Genomic DNA, 27,579 nt, shown 5'->3' on the forward strand with positions numbered 1-27,579 from the left:
AATGACTAGGTTAACAAAGGACCTGAAAGCTTGCTACAGGAGGGTTGTCTTCGTGTATCTGGGGGGCCTTGACGAGGAGAAGGGATTCCGTTCCGTTGGATGGTTCCCAGGCAGGCCGCGTCCGAGCAGCTGGACAGCTAGCTGCTGGCAGAGACGGTGAGGGGCAGCGTTCCTAACAGGTGCTGCACAATTGTTAGTCCCACTACGTGCTCCTGGACGAAAGGGGGGCTCCCTCGTGAAATATATTAGCAAACCCCCTTTGTCCTACCCCCTCCATGGAGAGTCAGGGCACACCATTCCATGAAGGGCTCTAAGAATTCCAGGAGTAAAGACACATCTGTGTAGCCGTGTTCCCCAAACGCTCCCATGCGTCCATCCACAAAACACGCATTAACCCTTTGGAGTGTGGGTCAGTGAACAGGCAGAGGGCGCCGCCGCGCTCACAAGGCCCGGCGCTCCGAGGGTGCCGAGGGCCCAGGTGCCTCACCACCTGTCTTACAGGTGTCTGCGTGGTCGGAGCTCGAGTGCAGGTGACCGGCGCGAGAACAGGTCCTGCTCATCCGTGACACAGACGAAACGCACGGAAGATGTTCGCTCAGAACCTCTTTATCGAAAAGACTTTCAGCAGATGGACCGCCCTCTTCGTGGACCAGGGCTCCCGGCCGTGGCGTCGCGTGGTCCCAGGTCCCATGCTCCCAGATACTACATCATTAATGAACGAGACTCTCACCAAAAAACCCATCCCACTTTCTGGCCAGAGGGACATTTCAGGATGGATGCCTTGGAGGACCTCGTGGAGATGTGCCCCAGGACCACACGACAAGCTGTGTCCCGGGCCCCCCAGCAGGGGCCCTCTCCGCAGCTGAGTGAAGAAGAGGAGGGTGCCCCAAGGAGAGAGCCGGTCGAACGGTCTCTCCACCCCCAGTGTCTGACAGGCCTCCAAGGGGCGGCTCATTTCTATGTTGGCGACAGGTCAGAAAGCCGGACCCTGGCTCCCGAGTACCAGGGAAGGGTGCACTTCAAGTCCTGGGACGATGGCTTTGAGGCTCCGCTCGACAGGCCGGTGTATGGGCACAGAAAGCCACGCTCCCGGAATTTCCAGTCCGCACAGCACCCCCCGAAGCTCAGAGGCAAGCCCAAGGTTGAGCCATCCCTCACCGAATCGGATTCCATGTCAGCAGCGTCCAGCAGTGACCAGCAGAACGGCGGCGATGACCGGTGCCTCCAGGTCACCCGTAGCCAGGCCAAATTCCCCAGGTCTGTGCGCCAGCTGGGCAAGAGGAAGGCCATCTCCAGGCAGGAGCTGATCGCGGATCTGAGCGACCTGATCTGTTCCAATGTCTAGGGGCTCTTCAGTGTCGCATTCACAGAATGGGGGCCCTGCCGGAGTGCCGGCGTGGTCTGACAGCGTGCGGTACCCGCCTTCAGGAAGGAGACATGAACACACAGCCCCGAGACAGGACCACAACTCCCCGTTCTCCAGCACTCGCCTGCCAGGGGGCTGTGTCCAGGGGGCTCTCTGTGGCCAGCGCCTCGGGAACACTAGGCTGTCCTTTCAAAAACGTCCGTATTTTCCCTGCATTCCGGGAGGCCACAAATCAGAGGCCAGCCAGCCAGCTCATCGGGATGGCTGAGCCTCTTCCGAGATGTCCGCGTCCGTCCTTCCTCATCCCCCGTGTGCACCCTTTGTACCGCCGTGCTGGGGACGTCTGTTTCAGCACGCGGGACTCAGTTCTCCCCTGATAAGCACCCCGGAGTGACGTGCCCACCCTTTAAGATCTCACAGTGCTTCGTTAGTTCACATGAATAATCGGTTTTTGGAATGACAGCAGTAACTAAAATGGGAGAGCTTATTATACTGTGTACCTGCTGCTCGCACATCTGTATTAACGAGTCAGGACGGCTGGCTAAGAGGTAGCAGAATCCCCGAGGTTTATTGGTTCCTTTAACCAGAAAGTACGGGCTTCAAGCTGGTTTCAGGCTTGGCTGGACCTGGGGATCAAACACCTTCAGGATCCTCTGTCTTTTCACCTGTTGGGTCTCCTTGTCTGTTAACCTCATTTTCCCTTGATGACGAGAGGCTCCCTCCAGGTGGCAGGTGGAAAAGAAATTCACAGCTGGAGAAAATGGCAGGCTTATGGCACCCAGCCGAGAAGTCCACAGGGGGGCGAGGGGGAAGAACAGAGGCATCCCTCCCCACTTTTCACCGTCTTCACCTGTAATGGCTGGCTCGCCTTCCGCTGGTGCTGGACAGGGTTCTGCAGGAACGTGGGTTGGTCTGCTGTGGTCAACTGAAGGGTACCTCCTATTCCCGTCTCCAAGATCCCTCTTTCTACTCTAAATTGTGCCTTTGGCGTCTTCTCTCCTCCACCAGACTGAGTGCCCGGGAAACAAAGCATTGTTTGCTCCTTCTGACCCCCCTAGCAACTGACATATGATATACAGTATTGTGCTCAGTTTCTACTGCTGCATAACACACTTAGTGGCTTAGAGCAACATGCACTTATCATCTCACACTTTCTGTGGGTGGAGTGCAGACACGGCCTAGCTGGGTGTGCTGCTCGGGGTCTCAGGCAAACTGTCGCCAGGCATCTCCTCTGAATTCATTTACCTGAGGCTGCAGGAGGCCCTCTGCTTCCGTTCTCCATGGCCCTCCCCCAGCACAGCCGCCTACACCCTCAAGACCAGCGAGAGAAGGCCCCTTCAGCCCTGAAACTCCTTTTCCTGAGAAATCCTGGATGCTCTTATAAAAGACCCCACCTGATCAGGTCAGGCCCACCCAGGATAATCTCCCTTTTCATTACTTCAAAGTTAACTGGTCAAGAGACCTTAACGACATCTTCAAAATCGGTTCATCTTGACCATATAACAGAACCTAATCATGGGAGTGAAATCTCATCCCATCCGCACGCCAGCACGCTCAGTGGGAGAGCACACGGGGATGCACCTCAGGGGGCAGGAATCCTGGGGGCCGTGTCAGACCGCTGCCTAACGCACACACTTGTTGAACGTCAACGGGTGGGTGAATGAATGAATGAACTACACTAATGAACAAATCACAGGTGACAGGGTGATGGGATGACAGTCCAAGATCTACTGCCAATTCTACCCAGAGAGCAGAGTTCGGTGTAAATAATGCCACTGTAAAATCAGACACACATAACACTCCTCCCCAAATTCATGACAAGGCGAGCACCTATTTTTAACGTATGTAGGGGGGTTGCAGCCCGCTCAGGAAGAAACGTGCTGCAAGGCGTTTGTGAGAGGGGCACCTACAGGTACTCGGTCTGAGGCTGAGGCTCAGGGCTGCCCGGGGCAGAGACACAGGTTGGAAAGGCCCCGCCCTGCCTCCAGGCACCTGCAGGAGCACCTGTCTGTGAGGGTGGGGAGGCACTCAGCCAGGACTAGAGGACAGACAGGCTCTGCATCATTCCTGAGGACACAGGGACGTCGCCAACACGCACCCACGGCTGCAGGTACGTGTAGCACCTTTCCCTGTGCAACAGCTCCCCGGGCAAGGTAGCGCACCTGCGCGCCGGCCCTTGGCAGGGGCTCTGTCTTAGAGAAATTTGAAAGATGCAGAATAGTACAAAGCCCGGTCTGACAAACACCCCTATTCCTACTGTGCCAGCAACTGCTGCAATTTTATCTTATCTCCACTTAGTCACTTTATTATCATTAATCAGAAGATATTACAGATCTAATCAGAGCACACTATAATCCCCACCTGTAGATCCACACCCCTTTTACTGCAAGAATTTGGTGTATGTCCATTAAATTGTTTATAATTGTATGTGCTGTGTGTGCGTGTGTGTAAATATGATGTCTGAACATCCATAACCAGTGTGCAAGCATGTTTTACTCCAGTAAATACTATCACAGGGCATGCATCATTGTACATCTTTATGTGTCTGGGGTCTGTAGATAAAACGTATCGATCAAGCTCACTTATAACCACTGTTTCACCATATGAATAAACTTAGTATCTATCCCTCTCCTATTGTGGACATTGAAATCCTTCCCACCTCAGTGAAACCTGTTACACTCCACGTCTTTTACAAGGCTCCAACTGCGCATGTGCTGGTATTGACCTGGGCGTGGATGCTGGTCCTGCCGGAGGGGAGACTCCTGGCACGCAGGACAGGGACATGTTCAGGGTCACGGGCTACTCCTCCGCGAGTCTCCAGGCGCCCAGACCCCCACACAAACTCCATCTGCAGATGACAAGGGCCATTTTGCTTATAGCCCCCTCGAACGTGATATCGCCACACTATGCAAATTTTGCCAACCAGCTGAAAAAAAAAATCCCAAGTTATTTTAATTAATTTGCATTTCCCTGGTTGTGAGCATCTTCCTGAGTGTGGATTGGCTAACTGCATTTTCTCTTCTCTGAGTCGATGGCCTACCTGCCTTTGCTCGGTTTTCCGTGGGCAGAGGCTACCAGCTCTGGCCCTCCGGTCAGCGGCAGCCCTCGGGAAGCTTCACATCCGAACCATCGAACACCTTCTCCTAACTGATGCTTCACAACATTCCTTTGGCTTTCAGCGATGGTCCTTTGACTTTCAGTGATGGGCGGTGGGGGGTAGGGACTCCCATCTGTCCTGTGGTCAAACCATCACTGAGAGCATGATCCACATTATTCTTAAAAATCTCTCCTAAAAATGCCCATGTTACAAATTCCTCTGGGGTCTCAGAAATCACCACAACCATATCCATTAAATAGGGCACGTGAACTCCTCTTGATAGGAATTGTCTGGTAAATGTCTTAGTAATTTAATGACACTCCCTTGGTCACTGCTTATGTTTTCCAAATTCGTGAAGGCCAGAACTTATAGAAAAGTTTTCTGTGCATATTTAAAAGACTCACCTCTGTAGTCTGAGGTGGTATTCCTGCTTTCCCGCTACAATGTGTGTGTGCTTGTGTGTGTGTGTGTGTGTGTGTGTGTTTCCTCTTTGCAGGGTTTGTAGATTGTTGCAATTTCTGGTTTTACTCCGCCCATATCGTGCCAAACACTGTGTATCCTTGCAGGGCGGAGGAGGCAGTAGGTGTGGAAGGAAACCCATGACCTTCAGAAAAAGGAACAGGGCGTGCACCACAGCTCTGCTCCTCACTAGTTCTGTGATTTTCAGTTTCTTAACCTGTGAAATGGGACTGTGGTCTGCACCTCGTCATACTGGGGCATTGGGAGGGTTCAAAGGTCCAGAACAGGTGCAGTGCCCAGGACACTGGCTGGCCAGCACAGCTCAGTCACAATCAGCGGTTGCTAAGACTCGACAGACATACACACGCTTACAGAAGGAGATTCGCCCGTATCGACAGCACCTGCCTGAGCTAATGTAATAAATAAAACATAATCAACATCGCAGTCCAAGCGGAAAGCAGATACTCTCTCCAGGAGCTTTTAGGGTTGGAGCACTTGCATTGCTGGCCCCGTCCCCCGACCCGTCCACAGTCTGGAGCTGGTTTGGGGTGGACACCGCTGGGCACCCCCTTGTCGTATATACTTATTTAAAATTCAGCTAGGACTTCAGTGAGGTCTACCCTGACCTCGCGGAAGGGGCTCTGATGGGTGGAGACTACAGACCTCCCTCCATCCTCCTTCCCATCAGCTCTGAACTGCAGCCCCAGGCCCCACTGAACAGCTGGCCACGTGGGCCACCTCCCGCCCCCTGCCCAGCCGGCTGCTCAGCCTGCCCTGCCCGGCCTCCACAGGCAGGACAGACCAGAGCTTTCCCCGAGGCTGCCCTGACCTCGCCCGTCTCCTGCTGCCATTTGTCACAGGCCTCGGGGATCAACACTTTGCTCATCCAGATATTTCATCTACGCAGGGTTTCCCACTTTCTGAGAGCAAACATTAAAAGCTCTTACAGGGATTTAAAAAAAAATTTCAAAAGCCATGTTCCATTTGATAAAAACAGAAATCTCTCAAGTGTCTGCCGTCTAACAGAAGTCACTTTCTATAGCAAGACTTCATTTCCTCCAGCTTTGTTTTCAGAGCGCTTTATCCCCAAATTCTGATAGGCCCCCGCCTGACTGAGTCTTGAGCTGCAGCTCTCCAGAAATCACCTACAGTGGATTTTCAGGGAGGCCTCTTTTTTTTAAATTAAAAAGTCTTACATGTTAGTAATTGAAATAATCAAACAGTATGCCGTGTTACAAATAAACAAGTACTCGCCTTCGGGATTCCTCCCCACGGCTCACAGTCTGCTCCACACCTTCTTAGAAGTCAGTCTTCTAAACACATAGATGTATAAACATATACAAACGTCTCGAGTTATTTCTCCCTCTCAAGATATTTATGTATATCATGTATTATACATAGTATGCCAAGCGCCATTCTAATTGTTATTTATCTGTTACAACCTCTGACCCGTATGTCAACCTTATGAGTTAGTACCACTCCTTTTCTCATTTTCCAAAGGCGTATGCTAAGGTCGGCAAGGGCCAGTGACTAACCAGGGTCCCAGCTAGTAAGTGGTGATGCTGGGATCTGGACCCGGGCGATCTGAGCTGAGCACTGACTCACCTACAATACTCCTGGCCTTCAGTTTATGTATTCGGGCCGTGTACGTACAGATACATAGATATATCTCTCCACACAGTTTCCTGCCGTAAGATTCATTTTATGCATCTTTGTGCAGGACATTCTGGGTCAAAACACAGGTAAACTAAAATTGTAAGATCGGTTGTTTTCCTCCTAGGTTACATAAACTTACACTCCTGCCCATAGTGTATAAAAAAAAAAATTGTTTCTCTATACACTCCCCAACACAGGGAATTAACACATCTCTTCCTATCTACCCAGCAGACAGCGGTGGAAGGGCTCCTTGTTTTAATTACATGTTCCCTAGGTATGAAGGCGATTCTGCATCTTTTCATGTCTTTATTAGCCCTGTTAATTTAGTTTTCTGCAGAGTATCTGTTCACACTGATGCATTTGTTTCATCCGTTGGGTTGTTTGAAAATTTCCTAATAATTTATAAGACCACTGTATACATGAAAAAAATTCACTTGCTGTCAAAATACGCTCCAATTTTTCCTTCAGACTCTTGCCTAACTTTTTGTAGTAGTTTGGATGTGCTTAATTTAAAAAAAAAAATATTTTATGTATCTATTTGTCAGAGAGGGAGAGCGCAAGCAGGGGGAGTGGCAGGCAGAGGGAGAAGCAGACTCCTCGCCGAGCAAGAAGCCCGATGCCGGGACCCTAGGATCATGACCTGAGCTGAAGGCAGACACTGAACCGACTGAGCCCCCCAGGCGCCCCATGCTTAATTTTTTTTTAATGTGGTTACCTTATGGGTCTTTTTTCCATGGCTCCTAGAAATAGCCATGTGTCTCTTCACTTGCCCATCGCAATGATACACAGAGACACGAAACTGAGGCTCCAAGAGGTTAAGTGACTTGCCCTAAACCACACAGCCACTACTGGGTGAAGCTGGGTCCGGAGTCTGGGACTCCCTCATTCCCCCATGCAGGCCTTCTTAACAACCCCGCAGCCCATCACATCCTCCGAAAAGGGTTTTCAAGTAGTCCTTTTGTTTATAACCATTTTTCAAACCTTTAAATGAAAATGCTAAGCAGACAGAAGCACAAATAGACCTCAGTGCTGACCTTTTCAAATATTTAGTTGGTTATAGAAGAGGAGGAAACCTAGACTGCCCTTGTCATTTACACAGAGGGGGATGTGACTCCACTCGCTCCCCAAGACCGGGGCCACCTGCGCGCAGAGAAGCCTGTACCTCTTACCCAGAGCCCAGATCTCCCCCAGAAGCCCCGGCATCTCAGCCTCCCAGAGACTGCCACTTAAATCTTTCAGCCCCTGCGACCAAAACCTAAAGACAACAAACTGAGGGTTGATGGAGGGAGGTGGGCAGGGGACGGGCTAGCTGGGTGATGGCCATTCAGGAAGGCACTTGTGATGAGCACTGGGTGTTGAACCAGTGATGAACCACTGAATTCTCCTGAAACCAGTACTGCTCTGGTATGTTAACTAACTAGAATGTAAATAAAAATTAAAAAAAAAAATGTGCCCAGAACTGAACGCACCGTCTCCACTCAGCTGGGCCACCAGGCGCTCAGGCCGCGGGGCGGGGGGGGGGGGGGGGGGGGCACCGAGCTCCCCGCTTCTGCAGTCCCCGAATCAGTGGCACAGACGTCCAGATTCCCCCTGGTGGGCACTGCTCAAGGAGCCTTCTCCCTGCCGCCGGCGCTGCAGGTCCCACCATGTCCCCGCCTCCGCGCGCACCCCCAGCTCCCCGCAGCCGCCGCCGGGCATTGCTGAGGCCGACTGCACGGTCGCCCCGCCCGCGGCAGGCCTCTGGGCGCTGGGAGCGGAAGTCCACGCTCCGGGCCGCTAGTGGCTCGGCGGGGCCGCCCCCCAGCTCCGCGGCGCAGGGCCCCTCCCAGGCCGGAGGCGGACCCGCAGGTCCGCACCGCCCTCCCAGGACCGCCCAGCCTGGCCCGGCCGTGGCCGGCCCTGCCAATCTCGGGGCGGGGCGGGGCCCGACTGCCCGCCTGGGCCAATCCGGGGCGCGGGGCGTGGCCGGGGCTGAGGCTCCGCCCCCGGGCCCGGGCGCAGAGACCTCCCAGACCCGGAGCCAGCCTCCGCCACGGCGCCCCCCGCCACGGCCCCGACCCTTGGAGCGATGGACCCGGCGCTGGCCGCGCAGCTGAGCGAGGCGGTGGCGGAGAAGGTGCTCCAGTACCGGCGGGACGAGTCAGGATGGAAGATGTGCCGGGAAGGCGTGAGTGAGGAGCGGGGCAGGAAGGGGTCTCTTGCTGCCTGGGGCTGGGGTCTCCGAAGACCCCAGGCTCCTCCTCTTCCTGCTCCTTTCTGCTCTCCAGTACCCTGGAGCTGGATGGGGTGGGGGTAGATTCCATCGAGGGTTGCTTCCTTAAAAACACCTGGGCCTGTTGTGTGCCCGATGACCCCGGGATACGTATCTGCCCCTTTTCATTGAGTGATTTGCCCAAGGTCACCTGGCTAGCAAATGGTGGTTAGGCTCCACAGCAGGCCCTCATCTTAGCACGAGCCTCTGTGCGTTCCCAGGAGGTGGCGTGGGAATAGTTTCTGCTTATGCGGCGCTTCTGGTTTTTAACGAATAGACGGAAATTGAGGAGACACATGGCATGGTGGCTTTTAGGAGGTTTGAAAACCACCCAGAGCTCTCGGAATCAGCCGGTTCAGATCTGCTCCATCAAGTTCTACTGTGGGAAAGGTCTACTGTGCAGGACCTGTCCCTGCTCTGCCACACGAGTCCGTCAGGTCAGCTTGGAGCCTCGCATCTCTTGAGGCTCCAGACTTCTCGTCTGTAGCACAGGGGAGTGGGTCAGGTGATGTCCCAGAGCCTTTCTAGCTCTAAATTCTACGATTCTGTGCCTTTTGACAGAATGGAGTTTCAGTTTCCTGGAGGCCATCTATGGAGTTTCCAGGGAACTTGTAAGTGCATGACGCCTTGTCAAAGTTTGTCAGAGGTGCTGCTCCCCTCTTGAGGTCTCTGTGGGTTTGCTTCCTAAAATAATTCCAGTCTGCCCTAGCACCCTGGGATCCACTTGCCAGTTCTCTTCCAGGAAAGCTTCTGTTGTTATCTAAGTCATTTCAAGCAGACTCTGTCTCGGGAGTGCTTACGGTCCGTTTCCGCAGGTCTGAGGGGAGGTGGGCTGGTTAAGTCTCAGCCCCTGATCTGCAAGCCTGTCTTAAAGAGCAGTGACAGGTGTATGGTCCCAGGAGCAGAAGCTTGGGTGGAGGCCTGGGCTCACATTCCTTCTTGTGCTCCAGGTACCGGGGAGAAGGCATCGTGCATGCAGCGCCGGAAAAGGTGTGGGCCTGTGTCAAGCCACTTGCTGGGACCCTTCGAGACAAGTGGGATGAGAACGTGAGCAGCTTTGAAATTATCGAAAGCCTCACTGATGTAAGTCTTCCCAAGCCCTATTACCCTAGCAGTAACCTGACCCTGTCCCTCTGGAGGGGGTCAGGGACACCTTTTGGCAAGGGCAGGACCCCACGCAGCCCCGGCGCCCGGCAAACGCAGGCTACCTGCTGCTGGCCACACTCAGGCCCAACCTTGGCCCGGGTGCAGGTGGGAAACCGTGTGACCAGATGGGCAGAGAAGTCCTAAGCAGAGCACAGAGAAATAGCGGCTGCCGATGAAGGCGTGCAGCGTGAGTGTGGGCTCTGAGGGCGCTTACGCAGTGCCTGGATTTGACTCGTCAGCTCAGGTTTGAAATAGTGCCCCTCGATGGGGCCGTGATAATGAATCCGGAGTCGTGGCCAGAGTCCGGATTCTCTGCCAGCTGTGGGGTCCGCCAGGTGGCAGCCCTGGATTACACTTTCTCCGTCGGTACAATGTATGTCATCCAAGCCAGCTCTGCCCGGTAGAACTTTCCAAGTGATGGAAATGTTCTGTGACAGCCCTGTCCACTGCAGTAGCCCCTAGGGCCCATGTGCCACAGAGCACGTGAGAGGTGTCTAGTTGGAGGAAAACGAATTGTTCATTTTATTTATTTTTCTTTACCCTCATGGTAAATTTAAATAGCCACGTGGAGCGAGTGGCTACCATATCAGCCCAATTCTAGAGGTTTCTGTCCTAAGAACATTAAGCGTTAGGGACTTGGAGCGTTAAGAACGCACCTGATTTTGATTACAGAATTTAAGAAGAAAAAAATAGTAGCCAAAACTGATGATAAAGTTGCCTTGGGGAAATGTTGCCAGCCTGTTTGATGCTGACGTCCGTGGATGAGACGCCCTCTTGCGTGTTTACACGGATGCTGTTGTGAAACCTCAGGCCGTCATTCTGCGCTGGTCCGTCTGGAGGACCCAGGTGTTCCTGGCCTGGACCAAAATTCTTGCTTCAGTTCATTGTCAAGAGTGTATGTGGGTGTTTCCTGAAGGGTGGGGCACACACCCCTGAGACACAAAGGATACTAGGCAAAAACTGACATTGAGTCACACGTGGTGATGTCACCCGGGACTCAGTTCTTTTTTAATTCCTCTCGTTGCTCGAAGGGGAGCGTTTCCGTTAGGCGCTCGTGCCTGTGACAGCCATTTAACACTCGCTCATCTCCTTTATAACACAACCGGCGGCTGGCCTCCGCCTCAGAAGCAGAACAAGAACGCAGCAATCCTCCGTATGTGTATTTTGCAGAGAGTTAAGTAGCTTCCTTTTAAAATAAATTTATCCGAGTTTATAAAAGTGAGCACATTTAGATAAAAATACTGAGTGAACCACCGCCACCCAGGGGCTACCGGAGAGAGTAGAAAATTGGGAAGACAGTATACAAATAATTTTACACATGCTTCCAGTTGAGAAACCACGGGCTAACGGCCTTTACAACAGAACACGAATGGAGTGACAGAATGACCCTATATGGAGCTTTCTTCTTGAAGGTGACAGTGGCTGCATTTCTGTAGGGTGTTTAGACTTGGGAGTTGAGGGAGTAGGAAAAAGGGAGGCGTCCAAAAGGACTTCATAGGCTAAAGAAGATCCTGGGATCCTGGAGGCCTGGCTCTTACCCAGCTAAGGTGGTTTTTCCCTCCAGCAAAGCAGGAAGAGTGAGACAGTTGGAAGTTTCTTGGAGGGATGTCACACATACCCACCCAGGAGTGGGGGTGGGGCGAGGTTGCGGGTCCTCAGCGTGGGCTTTGTCCTCAGCCAACCTTCTGCCCCCTCATCAATATTACAGGGTCTCTGTCTTCTGAGCACCCTGTTCTTCCAGAAACACATGCCTGTTTCCCTGCCTGGGGCCGCAGGGGACCCTCAGTCCTTGGCCCAGGGCTGAGCCACTATGGGCCCGAAGCCGCCCCCACCCCTTCCTCCCACCCCTCCCCCCCCCACAGGTACCCCTCCTGACCCTGTCAGTCCTGTCCTGCAAGTTTTCAGTGTTTTGCGTGCTTATCTCTGAGAAATCCTGTGTCATCCCCACACACCCACTTGACACCTCACATTTAAACGTCTGAGTCTGAAATTTTCATCATAAATGGCAGAACATGGCATTTCTAACATGTGATAAATCAGAGTTTTGAGCAAAACGATGACCTCATTCTTTTAGCTGTAGCTTCATGACCTGAAGTATTACTTACTATCATTTATTTAAAAATACATTGATGCGATGGGGGCCTGGAACAAACGGTGAAGAAAGAATTCTTGAAACATGTTAGGCGCAGAAAGGTGCTTTCATGAAAGCACAGAGGCAGGGCTGTTGGGCAGAGAGAGCTGTCTGCCCTGGGAGAGTGAGGAGCGATTGATGATACAGTTTTAAGTTGGGCGGGAGGTAGAGATAAAGGAAGTTTCCAAAAGGACTTTGATATGCTAAGGAAATCTGCCAGGATCCAGGAGGCCTGGCTGGGATCAGGTGAAGGTCTCTTCCCTCTATCCAGCAAGGCCTTAACAGGAAGGCAGTCCTGAGTTCCTGGACCATGTCTGGCTCGGCCTGACTGAAGTTATTTGTCATTCCTCTGCAAGTTGTAAGGAAATTTAATTTTATCTGCTTTCTTTTGCCTTTGTTCTCCTCATCATACATGAACCCATTCTCCCGAGTCAAAAATTTTACATCATTTTTTTTCTTGAACTTATTTTTCCATTGCATGTAGGCTACTGAATTTTATCCTGATTTATTTATTCTTCAAAGACATCATCCTTCATCATAAATATGTATATAAGTTACATGTATATCTTTCCTGTGACCTAAGACCGCGTGTGAAAAATTTGGATTGAGATATGATTATAATTTATTAAGACAGTATGATTATATTACAAATGTGGATGAAGGACTCTTATACTTAAAAAGTCATTTATTTTACATCTCTCAATGAGAGGAATGGGAGGTCTTTTCTCAAGTTAATTCATGGGCCCATGAAAAGATAAGACTTACTGCTAGAAAGAGGGGTGCCAGGTGACTGGAACTCGGGGCTGTAGGTTCGAGCCCCACGTCGTTCGATGTAGAGATGACTTAGAAATGACATCTTTAAAGAAAAAAAAAAGGCTGAAAGGTAGAGCCTTCAGTGGACAGTAATTGAAAAGAGGAAGACACAGGTTTCGGGTGAGCTCAGGTTCTGGGGAAGGGGAGACGCAGCTGACCTGCGGTGCCTCCTTGCCCCTCAGGGAAGCGGCGAGAATGCAGAGGAGGAGCCCTCCCTTGCAGACTGGTGTTTATCAGCGTGATTTTGAGAAATCCCAAAACTCGAATTCTGAGTTGGATGGTTAGATGACAGGTGGACAGCAGTGTGGCTGAGACACAGAGCCGCGGGCGAGTTTATGGATTTACCGCATGTTGCCGCCCTCGGCATTTCTTACCAATACTTTAAATGCTCCTTCAGGAATGATGTGTCCTGCAGCAGGAATCAGGACGAGAAGCCATCAGTTAGTAATATATATATCACTTCTGCCATTCCTGCTACAAAATAGGAGAATTCAGAAGTGTCGAAATGCCTTGTTTCTAACAGTAAGCTTTGGCCTTTAAAAAGAGGAAGAGGGGAGAACGTGGGATTCTAACTCCAGTGCGCCATGCCTGGCTCAGCTGTTGGTATCACCTTCCTGACGTGTCCCTTTGGTGCCCTGGGAGACTTGGCACCCAGGGACCGCACCTGCTAGGAAGATTCCGGATGGGAAGGGCGTGCTGTGCGTTGGTACCAAGTGGGAAGGGAGAGCCTGCGTGAAGGAGAGCCTGTTCCCAGGCTGGGGTCTTAGGAAGAACACGGGGAGGCTGAGCCGTCTGGAATGGATCCCCGGTGCCCCCAGGATTGCATGCCTGCCTGAAGACTCAGACCCTGAGGGCAGAGGTGTCTTGGCCGAGATACTCTGAGCCCCAGTCTGAAAACCCAGTGCCTCAAAGTGCAGTCCCTCCTTGCCTGCCCCGCACCCCAGGGAGCTCCATCCCATCCTGCACCTGACCTGTTCTTCTGCACTGGGAACCTGAGAGGGCGGGGACGAGGGGAATGGTGGGAGAAGGCGTGGTGGGTTTGGGGCGACCTTGCCTTCAAGGTGGGAGAATGGACTGGTGGGGTGTTCTGAGATTGGGTGAGGATCAAGGGGTGCTCCGTCCAGGGCCAGGGCTGGGGGGCCCAGAAGGCTGCCCGGGCACAGCGGAAAGGAGGTGCTTGCTCTGAGGGCCGGACCCTGGGTTGGGGCAGGGGCAGGGGCAGGGAGACCTCTGGGCGGCCGCTGGACTCCTCCATGCTTGACAGATGCTGTGCGTGAGCAGAACCGCCAGCCCCCCGGCCGCCATGAAGCTCATTTCCCCCAGAGACTTTGTGGACTTGGTGCTCGTCAAGAAGTATGAGGACGGGAGCCTCAGTTCCAGCGGTGAGTGACAGCCGGGCGGCCACCAGGGCACTCACGCCCTGGGTCCCTTGTTCTGCGTGCACCTCGCCTCACCAGGTGCAGGGGGATCGTGTGCCGTGGGGGGCCAAAGGGAGAGAGTGCACAGGCCAGTCATTGGACGTTCACGCCATAGATGTGGCCAGCACCGCTCCTCATTCCCGCTGGGGCTCCTGGTCTACCCTGTTGATGTGCGGGGTGGTGGCACTGTCCCCTCCCTCCCGCCACTGCGCATGTCCCCCTGCCTCCCAAAAGCTGCAGCCCCTGCCATTCCTCCGCATCTTCACGTGGGGACAGATGGTGGATTGGAGGGGGTGCCTCCCTCCTGCCCCCAACCGTGGAACACTGTGGAATGTTCTTTTCTCTGAGATGCCGGCAGACTTGGGAAGCCGTGAACGTGTCTGCACGTGTGCGAGTGTGGGTTTGTATGTGTCCGTATGTGAGTGTCAGGGACAGTGGGGTGGGGGGCTCAGGGGCAGGTCCCGGGGCACCCGTGCTGACTCCCCAGACTTCACATGGGGGCGTCTGCGTGAGCTAGGGCTGAGGTCGTAGCTCACTGCCCGTTCTGCTGTCTTGCAGCTGTCCACGTGGAGCACCCGTTGTGTCCCCCGGAGCCAGGTTTCGTGCGAGGGTTTAACCACCCCTGCGGTTGCTTCTGTGAGCCTCTGCCGGGGTGAGGACGATCTCCTGGAGCGAGCGACGTGCCCAGACCTACGCGTAGCTTAATTGTGGACCGTCTGTTCACTGGGCGCATTAATCACAATTGGCAGGAATAAAGCTGCCTACGACCCACGGGCTTGGGCATTACGGAGCCTGTTCTCTACACGTCGGGGACACAGTGTGCCCACGCACTAGCACAGTGGGAGGAATTGTGGGAGGCCTTGTTCTTACTGTTTTCAATGTGGGGCTCCCCCTCCGGCCCCATAAGGCGGGCTGGGCAAGTGTCGTGGTCCCATTTAGCAGATGAGAGAACGGGCTCAGGGAGGTCACGGGATCTCTCCCGGGTCAGAGGCTGGCAGTGCAGGGCCGGAGGGCCAGGTCTTCGCTTCTGTGCTCTTTGACCTCTGTCCGCCAGCCCAGAGTGGCTGAGGGTGGCTGTCCCCACCCTATGTCCCACCCGGGGCTCATCTCCCCTTCACGAGGAATGGGCTGGAGATGCCCGACGCTAAGCTGTAAGTCAGCCGCAGAGCTGAGCTCAGGGAGGGTTCTGTCCCATTTTCTTGGTTCTCATTCCCATGTTTGAGAACGTGGGCGTCCCAGTCCCAGTGCTGATACTCAGTACAGAGTAGAGGAGCCACAGCCTGGAGCGGTACATGCCGGCTTGCACTGCTCATCTGCCCACCCCGTCCCTCTCCAAGTCTCAGTTGCCCTGTCTGCAACTGTGCGGAGGCCGGGGTTTTAAAGGGTCGAAGCCCTCGGCCGCCGTGATGGGCAGGTGCCGTGCAGGGTGGGGTTCCCGCTGACGAATCTCAGCGTCACAGCCTTGTCTCCCAGGGCGAGTGCTCCTCGGCGGCCCCGGTGCCCCGCTCCAGGTGCCCCGCTCCAAGTGCGTGACGCGGCTCTGCTCCTGTTTCCCCAGGGAGCCCGACAAGACCAACCTGGTCACGTTCTTCCAGACCGACCTCAGCGGCTACCTCCCTCGGAGCGTGGTGGACTCCTTCTTCCCCCGCAGCATGGCTGGCTTCTACGCCAACCTGGAGAAAGCTGTGAAGACCCTGTGTGACTGACGTTCTCACCTCCTGGCCAAGGGCTCCTGTGACTCATCACAGAGCTCCCGGGGTACTGGGAGCTCGAGGGCCAGTTTTCACCCTTTGGGACCTTCCTGGGGACAGCTCATCTCCGAGAAGCCTGCCAGAATGGCCCCTGCCGCCCCACTCCTCCTCCCCCTTGGGGCTGGCTTGGGGGAGCCTCTCCTGTGCCCTGTCTGCTGGTTGTCCGCACCCCTCCAGCCAGCAGACCCCAGGGGATGCGGTCTGCCCGAAGCCTGTCTGTGCCAGTCACCGCCAGAGACGGCGTGCCCCCGTCAGCGAGATTCCCCATCGACACGGAAAGCCCCGCTCTGCTGCCTCGTTGGCACCCAGTGCCCTCCCACCTGGGAACACTGCACCAGACGTTCCCCCTTAAAAAGATAACGGCTTGGAAAATAGTGTTTTCATAAATGAGATAGGCATTGAGGAAAAATACATTCACTATTTCTTTTTGTTGTATCTTCTATTCGAATCGGTCATTTCCACTCTTTCCCACTGAGTTAAGGCCTGTGTCCCCAGAAAACCCAGGGAGTATGCGTGTGCCCCAAGCCGACTCCGCAGCCTCGGGGCCGGCACGCTCTGGGATGATGGTGAGTAGGGCAAGCCCCTCCCGCCTCTGAGGAGGGCCTTCTCCCCCTCAGCGTTCGCCCTCTCCTACCGTCGGTCTAGAAGCCGGGGCTGGAGTCCTCCCTGGTTGGGCCACACTGCTGTCAGGGTAAAGGATGGGAGGGCAGGTCCCCTCCAGCAGCGCTGGCTGGAGTCCCAGCTCTGGGCTCTGCTCTGAGACTGCGGGGCCCGCACCATCCTGGCCCACCGTGTGGGTCGTTGGAACTGGGGAGCACGGCCTTGCCACTGGGAAGGGGTGGCCTCGGCTGCCACACGAGGTCCCTTCCCTGTCTCCAGTCAGGACCACACAGCCTGCTGGTGAGGAACAGGCCCTTGTGTCTGACCGGAGTGTCCTCGTGTTGCAGTGACTACTGTCAGCAGGAAATTTCCAGAGTCCTCCAAGTGGCAGACAGCCCCCTTGTGCATAGTAGCTCAGATCCCCACCTTCGAGTCCTGGGGTGTCTGTCTCCGGATGTGCCAAAGCAAGAGCCAGCTTTGAAACAGGAAAGCTCCGTGTCAAGGGTTAGAAAGCCCCCTTCTTACGGGTTGTAATGTGGCCACAGATCCCACAGTGGTGCTGTTGGGATCATCCAGCCAACTTACCAAGAAGTCTTCATCAGACTCTTGAATTTAGATTTCATTCTCTCGGTAAATACGTAGCAGGTCCCTACTCTGCCGGGTGCCAGCTGAGGAGACCCCAGAAGCCACTCATGCCTCCCTGTCCAGCAGGGTGGAAAGCCAGCCCCCTGAGGACCTGGGTCACGGGGTCCACCGGGTGAAAGTGCACTGGACTAGGAGTCAGAAGACATGCACCCGGGCCAGTGCCTGCCGCTCAGAATCTCTGTTCCTGAACAGCACCTGCCCCTGCCCGTGCTTTGACGTCCCGTGTTTATAGGACAATGAATAGCAAGCCCAACATAGCCTGCCGTTCAAGAGCCCGTGCAGACGAAATGACGTGTGGACTGGTATGACACGGCTCGAAAGGAACCAGGGCTGCCTGGGAGAGGCCCTGGGGAGGGTTCCTGTCCATGGGGTGGAAGTGGGTCCCTGACAGTGAGCGGTGATGCTTGCGGTGTTCGGGGTTGACGGGAAATGTCTTGCCAAGGCCCTCTTCTGTGCTTCCTCTGCTCTGAAGACGTTGGCGCGGGAGGGCCAGATCTCCCGTGTCCATCCCGGCACCAGGAAGAACCAATGGACGAGCTCTTGGGTTAAGACCTTGCTGGTTCCTGGACTGAAGACCCTCCCCCCACCCCCTGAGCATGGAGACTGGAAACTTGACCGGTGGTGGTGTCCTGAGTGGGGAGAGGGGGACCCTCTGAAGCAGGAGGAGGGACCCTTAGCTGCGCCCTAGTCCTGAGACAAGCCTGCCCAGACCTGCAGGACGGCTTCTCTGTGTCCCTGGCCCATGGCCAGCCCTGTGCTCCTGCATGTCACCTGCTCCCAGTCCCGACGGAAGGCCACTCCACCTTCCCTGGGCTGGTCCACATGCCTGACCCGGCTGCTGGCCCAGTAGTTGCCCAATTGTCCCTGAGAGGTGATGGGGGCATGGGTGTGCCTCCGAGTCCGCGTGGCCTCGTGGGCCAGCCCTGGGCAGGGTCCTATGGCGTGCGTGTGGAAGTGAGTCACGCCTCCCAGTGCCAGATCACAGTGATAGGCAGTGTTTTTAAACCTGAAGAACCTGTCCGCACGGTGTCTCAGAGTCCTTGCCCGGCGTGGGGCATGACAGGTTTCAGAAGGGGGTGCGCAAGGCGGCAGGCAGGACACAGCTACTGTAAGCCACTGCTTCCTGGGGTGAGTGGATCAGCGAGCTGACGCCCTCTGCAGTGACGTCACATGCGGCATTTGCGTGAAGAGGGGCCCCCGTTGGGTTTTCTAGGAGTTTACTGCCCGGAAACGGTCTTTGCTTCCTGTGGACCCTGGAGAAGCCACCAGACTCCACTGACATGGCCTCAGCACTCCCAGCCTAAGGATAACTCACTTTCGTGTTGACTCCAGTCTCCGCCATAGTCACGGGGCTGGGGCAGGGCTGGGGCGGGGCTGGGGCAGGGCTGGGGCGGGGCTGGGATGCTGCCCGGGGTTTGGTCAGGGAGCCCTGGTTGCTGCTGATAGATCTCTGTCCTGAGCGTGGCCATCGGGCATTAAGAGATGAGCAAACCAGACATCCGTTTGGTCGGGCACTGGCCTCTCCGTCTGTACCAGATCCCAGAAAAGAAGGGCTTAATCTCTGCCTCCTCATTCACCAGCATGGACAGGTCACCTGCCGTCTCCCGGTCTTGGCGCCCTCACCAATACAATGGCACAAAACCACGCTCTGTAGACACCACTGTGATCAGTAAAGACCGTGTCCCCTGAACGCCAGCCCAGTGCGCGGCGCGTGGCAGGGAAATGGTAGCCATTTCTAGTTCACCCTCTTGTACTCGTGCTGCTCTGTGCTGTTGGCACACTTGCTCACACCTTGAGTCTCACCTGACTCCTCTTTGCCTCCCTGCCCCACCACCCGGTACCACCCTTACCTAGGATCCTATCTCCAACCCAACCAAAACCAGTTTTGCAAGTGTTCTGTGGGGTGGGTTGTGTTTTCCCAAAACAGCCCAGCAGCATCTCCCCTCCCTTGCACCTGGGCCACCTCCTCCTGATAGCGCCCAGCAAAAGCTGCCGCGGGGCCCTGAGGCAGGGTCATAAGAAGGACACACTTTCTATCTGGCTCTCCCCCTTGCACCCAGCCCTCATGTGGTGAGGAAGCCCAGGCCCCAGGGCGAGGCCCCTGTGAGTGTCCGGACTGGCCGCCCCAGCTCACTTCCCAGCCAACAGCCAGCATCAGCTGCCGGGGCCGCGAGAGACTGACCCTCGGGTGCTTGCAGCCCCCAGCCTTCGAGCTGCTCGGGCGGATGCCCAGGAAAGCAGCATGGCCTGTCCCTCCGAGCCCGCGCACATGGCAAATTCGTGAGAAAAGCAAATGCTGTCTGGGTGTGAATCGTTACACTTTTAGAGGACTTGGAAAATCTGCAAAGCAGGGCATGGATCGCGTACCAAACTAGAACATACCCCTTTTATTTACAGCACCACAGTATTATCAGCACGCTCTCTGCACATAGTCTGTAGTCTGTAGCACCCGGAACGACGCTGCCCTTCCTTTCGGGACGACCCTCTTGCTGGGCGGCGTCCCGGAAGGTCTGGACCAGGGCAGCGGCCCCAGGAAGCACATCTCTGCCTTCCCCACCCGGGCGGGGGTTAGCAGCGACCCTGAGAATTAGCGGTTGCGAGGAGCTGTGCGTTACTGGCTTTGGTCGGCCCCCAGACTCTGCCTACGGGTCTCCAGCAGCTGCGGTCCCCTTGGCCTGGAGGCTTTTCCTCCTGATGGCGATCGTGACCGGTCCGTCAGGCAACGTCTTAATGATGTTCCAGGCTTCAAACCGCGTGAGGCCCTGCACGGCCGTGCCAGCCAAGTGTAAGATTTCGTCCCCTGGCTGGACTGTCTCGCTCGGCTCCGAGGCTGCCCCTGAGAGGAGGAAGAAGAAGATAACGGGTTGCACAGGTGACTGGGGAACAAGGAAGGTTACCCCCGACCCTCAGTCTCTGAGGAGCCAGGACAACTCGGGAAGGAACAGGGTGCCCATCCCTTAGGAGCTTGGCAGTGGGTCTGAAAGGAGGCTTCTCGTCAGATGGTGACCTCAAGGTGGGCATGCCAGCCTCCAGCTCTGTGGCCCTTGGGAAAGGTGCAGCCTATGTGTCCCCAGAGAAGGGAGGTTCCAGGAAGCCTCGAGCCCAGAGCCAGGTGGAGACTTCATGGATCATAGAGGCCTCTGGGGAACTGCTTCCCCTCTGAGCCTCCACATTCACCAGCCCCACACCCTCCGTCCACATGCGGTCTCTCCCCTTCGAATGAGCTCCCAGGCACTGGGCGGTGTGGGAAGGGGGCTGGTGAGTGTTCACAGTGCCTGACTCTGCACGGCCTGGAGAAGACCCCCGCATCCGTGTGAAGAGGACGTAATCGTGTATGGCCCCCACTCTTTCAAAGCTGCCTACGGAAAGAGTGTTACTTTATTATCTATATTGAAAGAGGATTTCCCATCCGTTTGATACAATGATATTCAGAAATAGTGACTAACAGCTGATAGTAATGAGAATAAAAATTGCTGAAGTATATCGGCCTTTGTGCCTGTCAGGTGTCCTGCTAACACTATGTGTGTGGCAATCGTCCCATTGCACCTGCCAGGAGCCCGAGGACGCGGGTAACCAGCTGAGCTTCAGAGCTGCTAGTCCCCCTTCGAAAGTCAAAAACATCTTTCCGAGAGTTGGAGTAAACATGGATTCCTGGGGACCCCCCCCCAGTGAGCCTCCGTGCACCCCGGGTCCAGACACACCCCACACCTCTGTGTGGACCAGGAGCCTCCGGCCCTGGAGACAGTGGTCGCTCAGCAAATGAGAGGCTGAGCTGGGGCCGGAACCCGGGTCCCTTGACTTCTGCCTGGTGCTCTCTGCCCACAGCTCCCCGCTCTGTGGGGCTGGGGCTCCAGCTTGAGGAGCAGTGAGGACAGGGATGGTTCTCCGTGGGAGCTGCAGGCCATTCACGATGTTCACGGGAAAGCCTGAGTGACCCCCCCCCCCGCCTTTATGCCGGCTTGCACCTCAACCAGTGCTGAACAAAATGTCAATGTTTTGCATAAAACCAGGAGCTGACGGGTCCGGGATGAGGGGGAGGCGAGTGAGGTCGAGTGTGTACAAGTAGAAAGTCATACTCTGTCCTTAAACTTTGATGTTTTGTTCACTACGAATTTTGTTTAATTAATTTTAATTTTTAGAAATAGTGCGTTGAAATTGGCTACTGCAGATGTGGGGACCCCCTTCAGTGCTGTGCCCCCAGCAGTGCCTCCCCCAGCCTCGCCCTAGTCCCGGCCCTGCCCAGCAGAACCAAGCCCAGGGCTCAGTCACTTGCGAGGACCCAGCGAATGAGAAGGAGTAAGGGGATGTCTCGAGCCGAGGAGAAAAGGTAGAAAAAGCAGAATCGAGTCCCTAAGAGGCCTGCCCGTCTGCCTCCAGGAGGGCACGGGGCTGTGGGAAACCGACGTGGCCCAGAAGGTGCCCAGAAGCCTTGTGGGGGCCTGGCCCCAACACACACACAGACTCAGACGCACACCGCACCTTTGAAAATCCTGTTCACGGTGAGCGGCTTGTCACCGAGCAGGGAGCCCTTCCCACCTTCCAGGCTGAAGCCCAGTCCCGCAGAGGTCTTCTCCAGCGTCACCGTGTGCACTGTGGCCTCCACTGCAGGGTAAGCACAGGGACGTTGTTAGGGACGCCCCCCTCTCCAGGGCAGCGCGCGAGCGGGGAAGGCCTCTGGCTGGACTTGCACCCGTGCCCGTGCTCGTACAAACACAGACACCCATCCCCAGCCCATGCCAGGCAGGCCACACGCGACTGAGCAGCCCCAGCAGGACTGGCCCCAAGTGGCCAAAGGCGATGTGACCCACGGGGCCTCGCCCAAGCTCGGGGCACTTACTGGAATCTACAGAAACGTCGCTGGCCACAGAGGCTGAGGCCGTGGAATCCGTGGAGGAGTTCAGGTCGGGCGTGGCTTCGAGAGCCGGCTTCCGGGTGACGATCACAGCTTGCCTGGGGTCCCGAGCTTGACGGAGGATGGCCAGGGCGTCGCTGTGCGTGGCCCCTTTGAGGGACTTGCCGTTGATGGACAGAACCTCGTTGCCCTTCTGAATAGTTCCCTCCTGGGAGGCCAGCCCGTTGGGGAACACTCTGTGGACCTGAACAAAGCCAAGGAAGTCAAGACCCAGGAGTCACCCAGCGTCAGATCCAGATTCTTGCAGGAGGCGGATCCCGACCAGTTAGTGGGACCTAGCCACCCAGAGCAGAGATCGCCAGCCACGATGGCCAGACTGGTCCTCAGAGCCCTTCTGAACACAAGGCCCTAGCCAATCACCACAACCCTAGTTAACAATCCCACTCAGATCTTTCACCTTCTGTTCTGCAACAGCGTTTCCCAGAGTGTTTTCTCCGAAGCACAGATTCTGTGCCACATTAACAGGCGTTGTATAAAGAAGGTCTCTAAGGTCTAAGGCAGTTAAGAATGCTGGATAAAACGAAAGTTCTGAAAACATCTACAGCCTGTTGAAAAAGGTATTGCAGGCTCTACGAAGCAAATTTACACGATGCTCCTGTGAGAACAGGCAGCACGATGCAGCGATCCCCCAAAGTGTTTCAGCGAACAATCCTTTTCTCCACGCGGAAATTCTCAGGCCCTCATCTTCCGCAGGATGCTTGTTTGAGAAACACTCTCCTAGGAAGTCTGGGCATTTTAAAGCTCCTCCCCCAGAAATTCTGATTCAATTAAAAGAGGTCACCCCACCTGGTCCCCTTTCAGCAAAATATGTGGGATTTTTAAAAATCTCATGTCTTTGCCTCTGCCTCTTTCATGAGGTTGATTCTAACGTGCATAATTAAGAGGACCGCATGACAGCGTGCACGGGCTGTCACCGAGACATGCTACCTCGTCATGGAAACCAGGCTCTCTGTTTCTCTAAGTTATTGTGGTGTCCGAAAAATTCTGGGATGCGATCAGAGGCGGCGAGGATCCCCCCACTCTGTATGAGACCCAAGTATGAAGCAGAAGCTCTGCCGGCATCTCAGTCCCTCCGCTGTAGTCCCTCCATGTCCAGCCCCCCTCCGAGTCATGGGGAAGATGATTTAGAGAAGCCAGTGAGCGCCCAGCATGGCCCTCGGTCATGGACGGTGCTCAGCATCCGCCCTCTTGCAATGACTCGGGAAAGGAGCAGAAGCGTTCACGCACGGAGGGAGGAAGAGGAAGTCAGGTCCGAATGCCTGGCCAGTGTGCATTGTTTGGTGTTTGAGTGCTGGCCAAACGGGGTGCAGAGGTCACCGCTCAGGGCGGACCCAAAGATGCTGAGTATTATTCTCACAGGCAGCTCTCCCTGCTCCCCAGATGGAAAGTCAACTGCGCAGTCTTCGTAGCCCGTTGCTGCATGCTTAGGACAGAAATAGGTCCTGGGTGGTTTTATGTGCTTTTTATGTTTTGTGGTTAAGAGCCTGCTTGCAAAGCAGGAAGTCAGTGCTCACACACGGGTGGCTCTGAACGGACCAACAGGAACGGGCCAAGTCACCTGCTGGGGGGGTGTGTTTGATGCTGGCCCACGATGAGCTGCAGGGTTTGTGCTCCTCTGGGCGAAGGAATGTGCGTGAGCCCGCGGAATACACTGAGACAACACGGCCATCGATGAGGACAGTGCACCCCGCTGTGGAGACACAAAGCAGCCACGTCACAACTCAGCCCTTGAGGATGGGATGGCCAGAAACCGTCTGGGTCAGAGAGACGGGGTGGGCAGACAGGTGGGCTGCTGCCCGAGCAGATCGGACCACGTGGGCCAGAATAACGGGGTGCACAGAAGAGGTGCAGGTCCCCCCCCAAGCTCCAGCTCATCCCCAGACAACAGGGCTGGACCACATGATCCAAAGCCTCAGGCTGCAGCCTGCTCTGTGCTCTGTGAACCCACACAGGAACTGCTGCTTCTTCTTGCCAGCGTGGCCCTAGTGCCCCAGCCAGCCGTCGGCAGCCTCTCCCGTGTCCAAGCCAATACCCCCACTCTCCGGTGGGCAAACCAGGAAAGCAGCCTCCTTTACAGAGCCCGCCTTCCCCAGGTGTCTCTCTACCCAGGTGAGGCCCCTTGCATCCAGGTGTGCTGTGCTTTGTTATCAGGCCTGGTCTGCAGTCCCAGCTGCGCAGCCTTCCACGAGGCCTGTGCTCACAAACCACTCCTGTCTAAATGTTGAGTCACGAACGGGTTACTGGTCTCTTCGTTCAAAACGAGAGACACTGAAGAATATTTGCTTCGAGGTTTTGTTGCTGTTGTTGACTTGAAATTCACATAACATACAATGAGCCACTTTAAAGTGTACTGTTCAGTGACGTTCAGTGGGTTTGAGTGTTTTAAAATGTCCTCTGAACCTGGAGAAATTCTGGTCCAGCAGTCCTGGTGTGAGGCTGAGACACCTGTATTTTTTTTTTAAGTTTCCACAAGTGAGTGAGACTTCGGGCCTATTCAAGTTGTTTGGGGTCCACAGACGCCTTCCTTGTTCAATGAAGGATCACGATGAGGATAGACTATGGAGTCACGTAGGTGACGTCACAGAGCTTCTTAGAAAGGATGGGGTCCCGACAGCTCCCCTTTAAAACCGTGCCCAGCGGCCTGCTGCCGGCCACTCGTCTGATCCCCAGAGTGAGGCCCTTGCCGACAGGTGTTCCCTCTGCTGGGGCCACTGCCTCTGGCTCTCACGTCCCCCCAGCACACGGCCACTCACTGTGATCACTTTGTTTTCTAGATCCGCTCCTCCTGCCAGGCTGAACCCAAGGCCAGCTCCCTCCTCCTTGTGCAAGATGGTGACGTGGATGCTGTCTAATTGCTGTGGAAGGAGACACGTATATTAAAGACGTGCACCGCACCAGCCCGAACAATTTAAGAAGCAAAGTCAGGCTGATTCGCTCTCCAAGCCCAGCGTGGCCACCTGCCAAGTTCTATCCCTTCCTCAACCCTGTTCCATCATCCGGACAGAGAGCACTGTGCTTTCTGGAGTTGCAGGAAGTTTAGAAGAGAGAGGGCATGTGTAAAATAACAGTGCCGTCTTGCCCCGGCCCGGCCGCCCAGCCCACACCCACACGGGTTCGGACAGGGCTGGGTGGCGCGAAGTCAGCTGGAAACCCAGCACGTCGTAACGCAGCTCTGCTGTCTCGATGTGGGGCTGTGTGCGCCCCGAGGGCAGTACTGTTCTGCGAAGCTCACTGCTCCTGCTCTCTTCCTGCTCCCCCACGGGGCACCGCCGCCCATGGAGGAGCCCGGCCGAGTCCTGGCTGCAGCACCCACGGGCACCCGTGCCCACATGCGTGAGCACAGAAGCACATGCACTGCTTCCCACGTGCGCTCACAGGGAGCCTGAACGGCCCCTCCGTCCTGTCTGAAGTCAGAGACGCTCTTTTGGGTCTTGACCTGAGGCCTCAAGCTCAAATGCCTACGGTGGGGGGGGGGGGTGTAGGCGGATCACTTAAAGGAGCAAACTAGACAGACGTGAGACATTTAGGGGTGACGGGAACTGCAGAGAACCCGGGAGCCCATCTCCTCTGCAGAAGAGCTGCTACCCGACCGCTCCCTGTCAACGAGGAGAGAAGCCAGACGACCAGGTATCAATTCAGGTTTTATCATCTTTAGAATACAATTATTCAGGGCGCCTGGGTGGCTCAGTCATTAAGCGTCTGCCTTCGGCCCGGGGCGTGATCCCAGAGTCCTGGGATCGAGCCCCGGCACGCCCCACATCGGGCTCCCTGCTCCGCTGGGAGCCTGCTTCTTCCTCTCCCACTCCCCCTGCTTGTGTTCCCTCTCTCACTGGCTGTCTCTCTCTCTGTCAAATAAATAAAATCTTAAAAAAAAAAAAAGAATACAATAATTGTAACAGTCACCACGCAGACCAGATAAAATGCACCTGCGGGTCTGAGTGGCTCTCGGGCCACCAATTTGCACCTGTGCAAGGGAATACCCTGACGTCAAAGAATTCCCTTGCTCTGGCACCACAAGAGCTCCCGGCGTGCAGCTCTGTGACCCCTTGATTGGGAGTTCCCAAGACCCAGAGGGATGAGGGGTCCGCTCCACCCCCTGCTACCCCAGCGTTGGCCCAAATCTCCCCACTTTGACCCAAGTATCAGGTTACCTGCCCTAAAAGAGGCCCTTACCCAGCAGAAAAGCAAATGGTCTCCCAGTGACACCCTAGACAAGACAGCTCTTTGTTTTTGACAAAGCACTTTTGACCCTGTTACTCCGTGTGAATGAAGCCCTGGGGGACGATGGTACCAGGGTCCGGGTGATGAGTGAGTCTCAGTCCAGGCTGAGCCATACCCTTGGCCTCGGGAATTTCAGCTATGATGCCTCCTTAATGCTTTCACCCCAGTCTGGGTGATTCTGGTGCAAAAAGCCTTGCCGATCCGGGACGACCCAGGAGGGCAAGCCCTGGAGCCGGTGCTCATCTGAGCTGAGCTGATCTCAGCTCTGCCTGGCCACTTCCCCTCCTCACGTCTCTGGGGTGTGCTCAGAAGCATATGGGAAGTGGGACTTTCACAATGACTTGAGTGAAATGGGGGAGTTCTTGCAAGCCCTGGGATCAATCACTTCTCCCTGTGCAGGGTAAGTCTCGGGGGGGGGGGGGGAGCTGGTAACCCAGGCTGCTTACAACAGCACGCTCCCATGAAGCCAGCACCTCCCTGGACACGCACGCCCGGCCACAGCCCGTGGGATGGGGACGCGGCACAGAACTCGGACAAAGAAAACTCTAGAGCCCCACCTTTCCTTTTTATAAAATGGTTGAAAAGCTGCAATAAGCCAATGATGAAAAGTACTTTATAAGCTGCAAAGCGTCCCTCGAGTGGCGGGTCTTGCTGTGGTCCAGTGAGGCAATGTCCCTCTCCCACGGGCACGACCCTGGGGCCTCTTCTGCACCCCCGGCCACGGCTCAGAGTACGGCCTTGGTCACTAAGTGCTTACAGAGGACGCCTACCTTTAACGTTGCTTCATCTAGAACTTTCACTTCCTCAATGAGCTTCTTTAATTCCTCGGAGCTCAGCAGGGAGATGACCGATTGGCCAGACTGAGGGGAGCAGTGGTCCCAGCTCTCAGCTTCCGTGGGCTCACTGAGCCCCTCCGTGTACTCTCTCAGCTCTGACAGGCTTTCATAGAGAAACAGCACATAGTACGAATCAGAATATTAACAGGAGCTCATGGTCGCTGTGAAATCACTCTGTTCCAGGCCTGGGCTAGGCCCCGGCATGCGTTCTGTAACTCGATATAATAAATCAGAGTGGAAACCAGTGTCCCTCCACCAAAGCCGCCAGGACACTGGG

The 27,579-nt window shown here is 55.3% G+C and overlaps 3 protein-coding genes across 8 annotated transcripts in view; 2 read left to right on the top strand and 1 right to left on the bottom strand.

The window, feature by feature from the left end:
• Positions 1-3,995, top strand: part of TMC3 (transmembrane channel like 3) — a 39,233-nt gene extending 35,238 nt beyond the window's left edge. The window contains exon 22 of the mRNA XM_026510575.4: positions 502-3,995. Coding sequence (XP_026366360.3) covers positions 502-1,345 — 844 coding nt within the window. The 3' untranslated portion in view covers positions 1,346-3,995. The remainder of the gene's footprint in view (positions 1-501) is intronic.
• A 4,565-nt stretch (positions 3,996-8,560) lies between these two features.
• STARD5 (StAR related lipid transfer domain containing 5) lies at positions 8,561-16,528 on the top strand. 3 transcript variants are annotated; one of them, XM_026510576.4, is made up of 7 exons: positions 8,659-8,745; positions 9,051-9,266; positions 9,391-9,440; positions 9,780-9,912; positions 14,184-14,301; positions 14,896-14,989; positions 15,896-16,528. In XM_026510576.4, exons 2-7 carry the CDS (start codon positions 9,078-9,080, stop codon positions 16,041-16,043), a joined length of 732 nt encoding a protein of 243 aa, XP_026366361.1. In that variant the 5' UTR covers positions 8,659-8,745; positions 9,051-9,077; the 3' UTR covers positions 16,044-16,528. The 3 variants fall into 3 exon arrangements, with proteins under 3 accessions (XP_026366362.1, XP_026366361.1, XP_057159630.1); XM_026510577.4 differs by lacking the exon at positions 9,051-9,266 and having other exon boundaries at positions 8,561-8,745; XM_057303647.1 differs by lacking the exons at positions 14,896-14,989; positions 15,896-16,528 and adding an exon at positions 14,696-14,879.
• A 3,177-nt stretch (positions 16,529-19,705) lies between these two features.
• IL16 (interleukin 16) overlaps positions 19,706-27,579 on the bottom strand; it is a 100,621-nt gene continuing 92,747 nt past the window's right edge. For 2 of the 4 annotated variants that reach the window (XM_044388449.3, XM_044388450.3), the window contains 6 exons: positions 27,237-27,405; positions 24,999-25,100; positions 23,804-23,935; positions 22,171-22,429; positions 21,813-21,935; positions 19,706-20,169 (listed from right to left, as the gene is read on the bottom strand). In XM_044388449.3, the coding sequence (XP_044244384.1) occupies positions 19,976-20,169; positions 21,813-21,935; positions 22,171-22,429; positions 23,804-23,935; positions 24,999-25,100; positions 27,237-27,405 (979 nt within the window). In that variant the 3' untranslated portion in view covers positions 19,706-19,975. The remainder of the gene's footprint in view (positions 20,170-21,812; positions 21,936-22,170; positions 22,430-23,803; positions 23,936-24,998; positions 25,101-27,236; positions 27,406-27,579) is intronic. The other 2 variants (XM_026510579.4, XM_048220447.2) reach the window with 1 other exon arrangement.

Source organism: Ursus arctos, unplaced genomic scaffold (assembly GCF_023065955.2).
Source record: "Ursus arctos isolate Adak ecotype North America unplaced genomic scaffold, UrsArc2.0 scaffold_28, whole genome shotgun sequence".
Taxonomy (NCBI): domain Eukaryota; kingdom Metazoa; phylum Chordata; class Mammalia; order Carnivora; family Ursidae; genus Ursus; species Ursus arctos.

What these genes read in the sequence shown, in the direction of transcription:
- STARD5 (XM_026510576.4), top strand. Translation starts at nt 9,078, where the DNA reads ATGCGGCGCTTCTGGTTTTTAACGAATAGACGGAAATTGAGGAGACAC. An exon ending in ATGGAGTTTCCAGGGAACTT is followed by an intron (nt 9,441 to 9,779) that starts GTAAGTGCATGA and finishes CTTGTGCTCCAG; the next exon opens with GTACCGGGGAGAAGGCATCG. An exon ending in TTATCGAAAGCCTCACTGAT is followed by an intron (nt 9,913 to 14,183) that starts GTAAGTCTTCCC and finishes CATGCTTGACAG; the next exon opens with ATGCTGTGCGTGAGCAGAAC.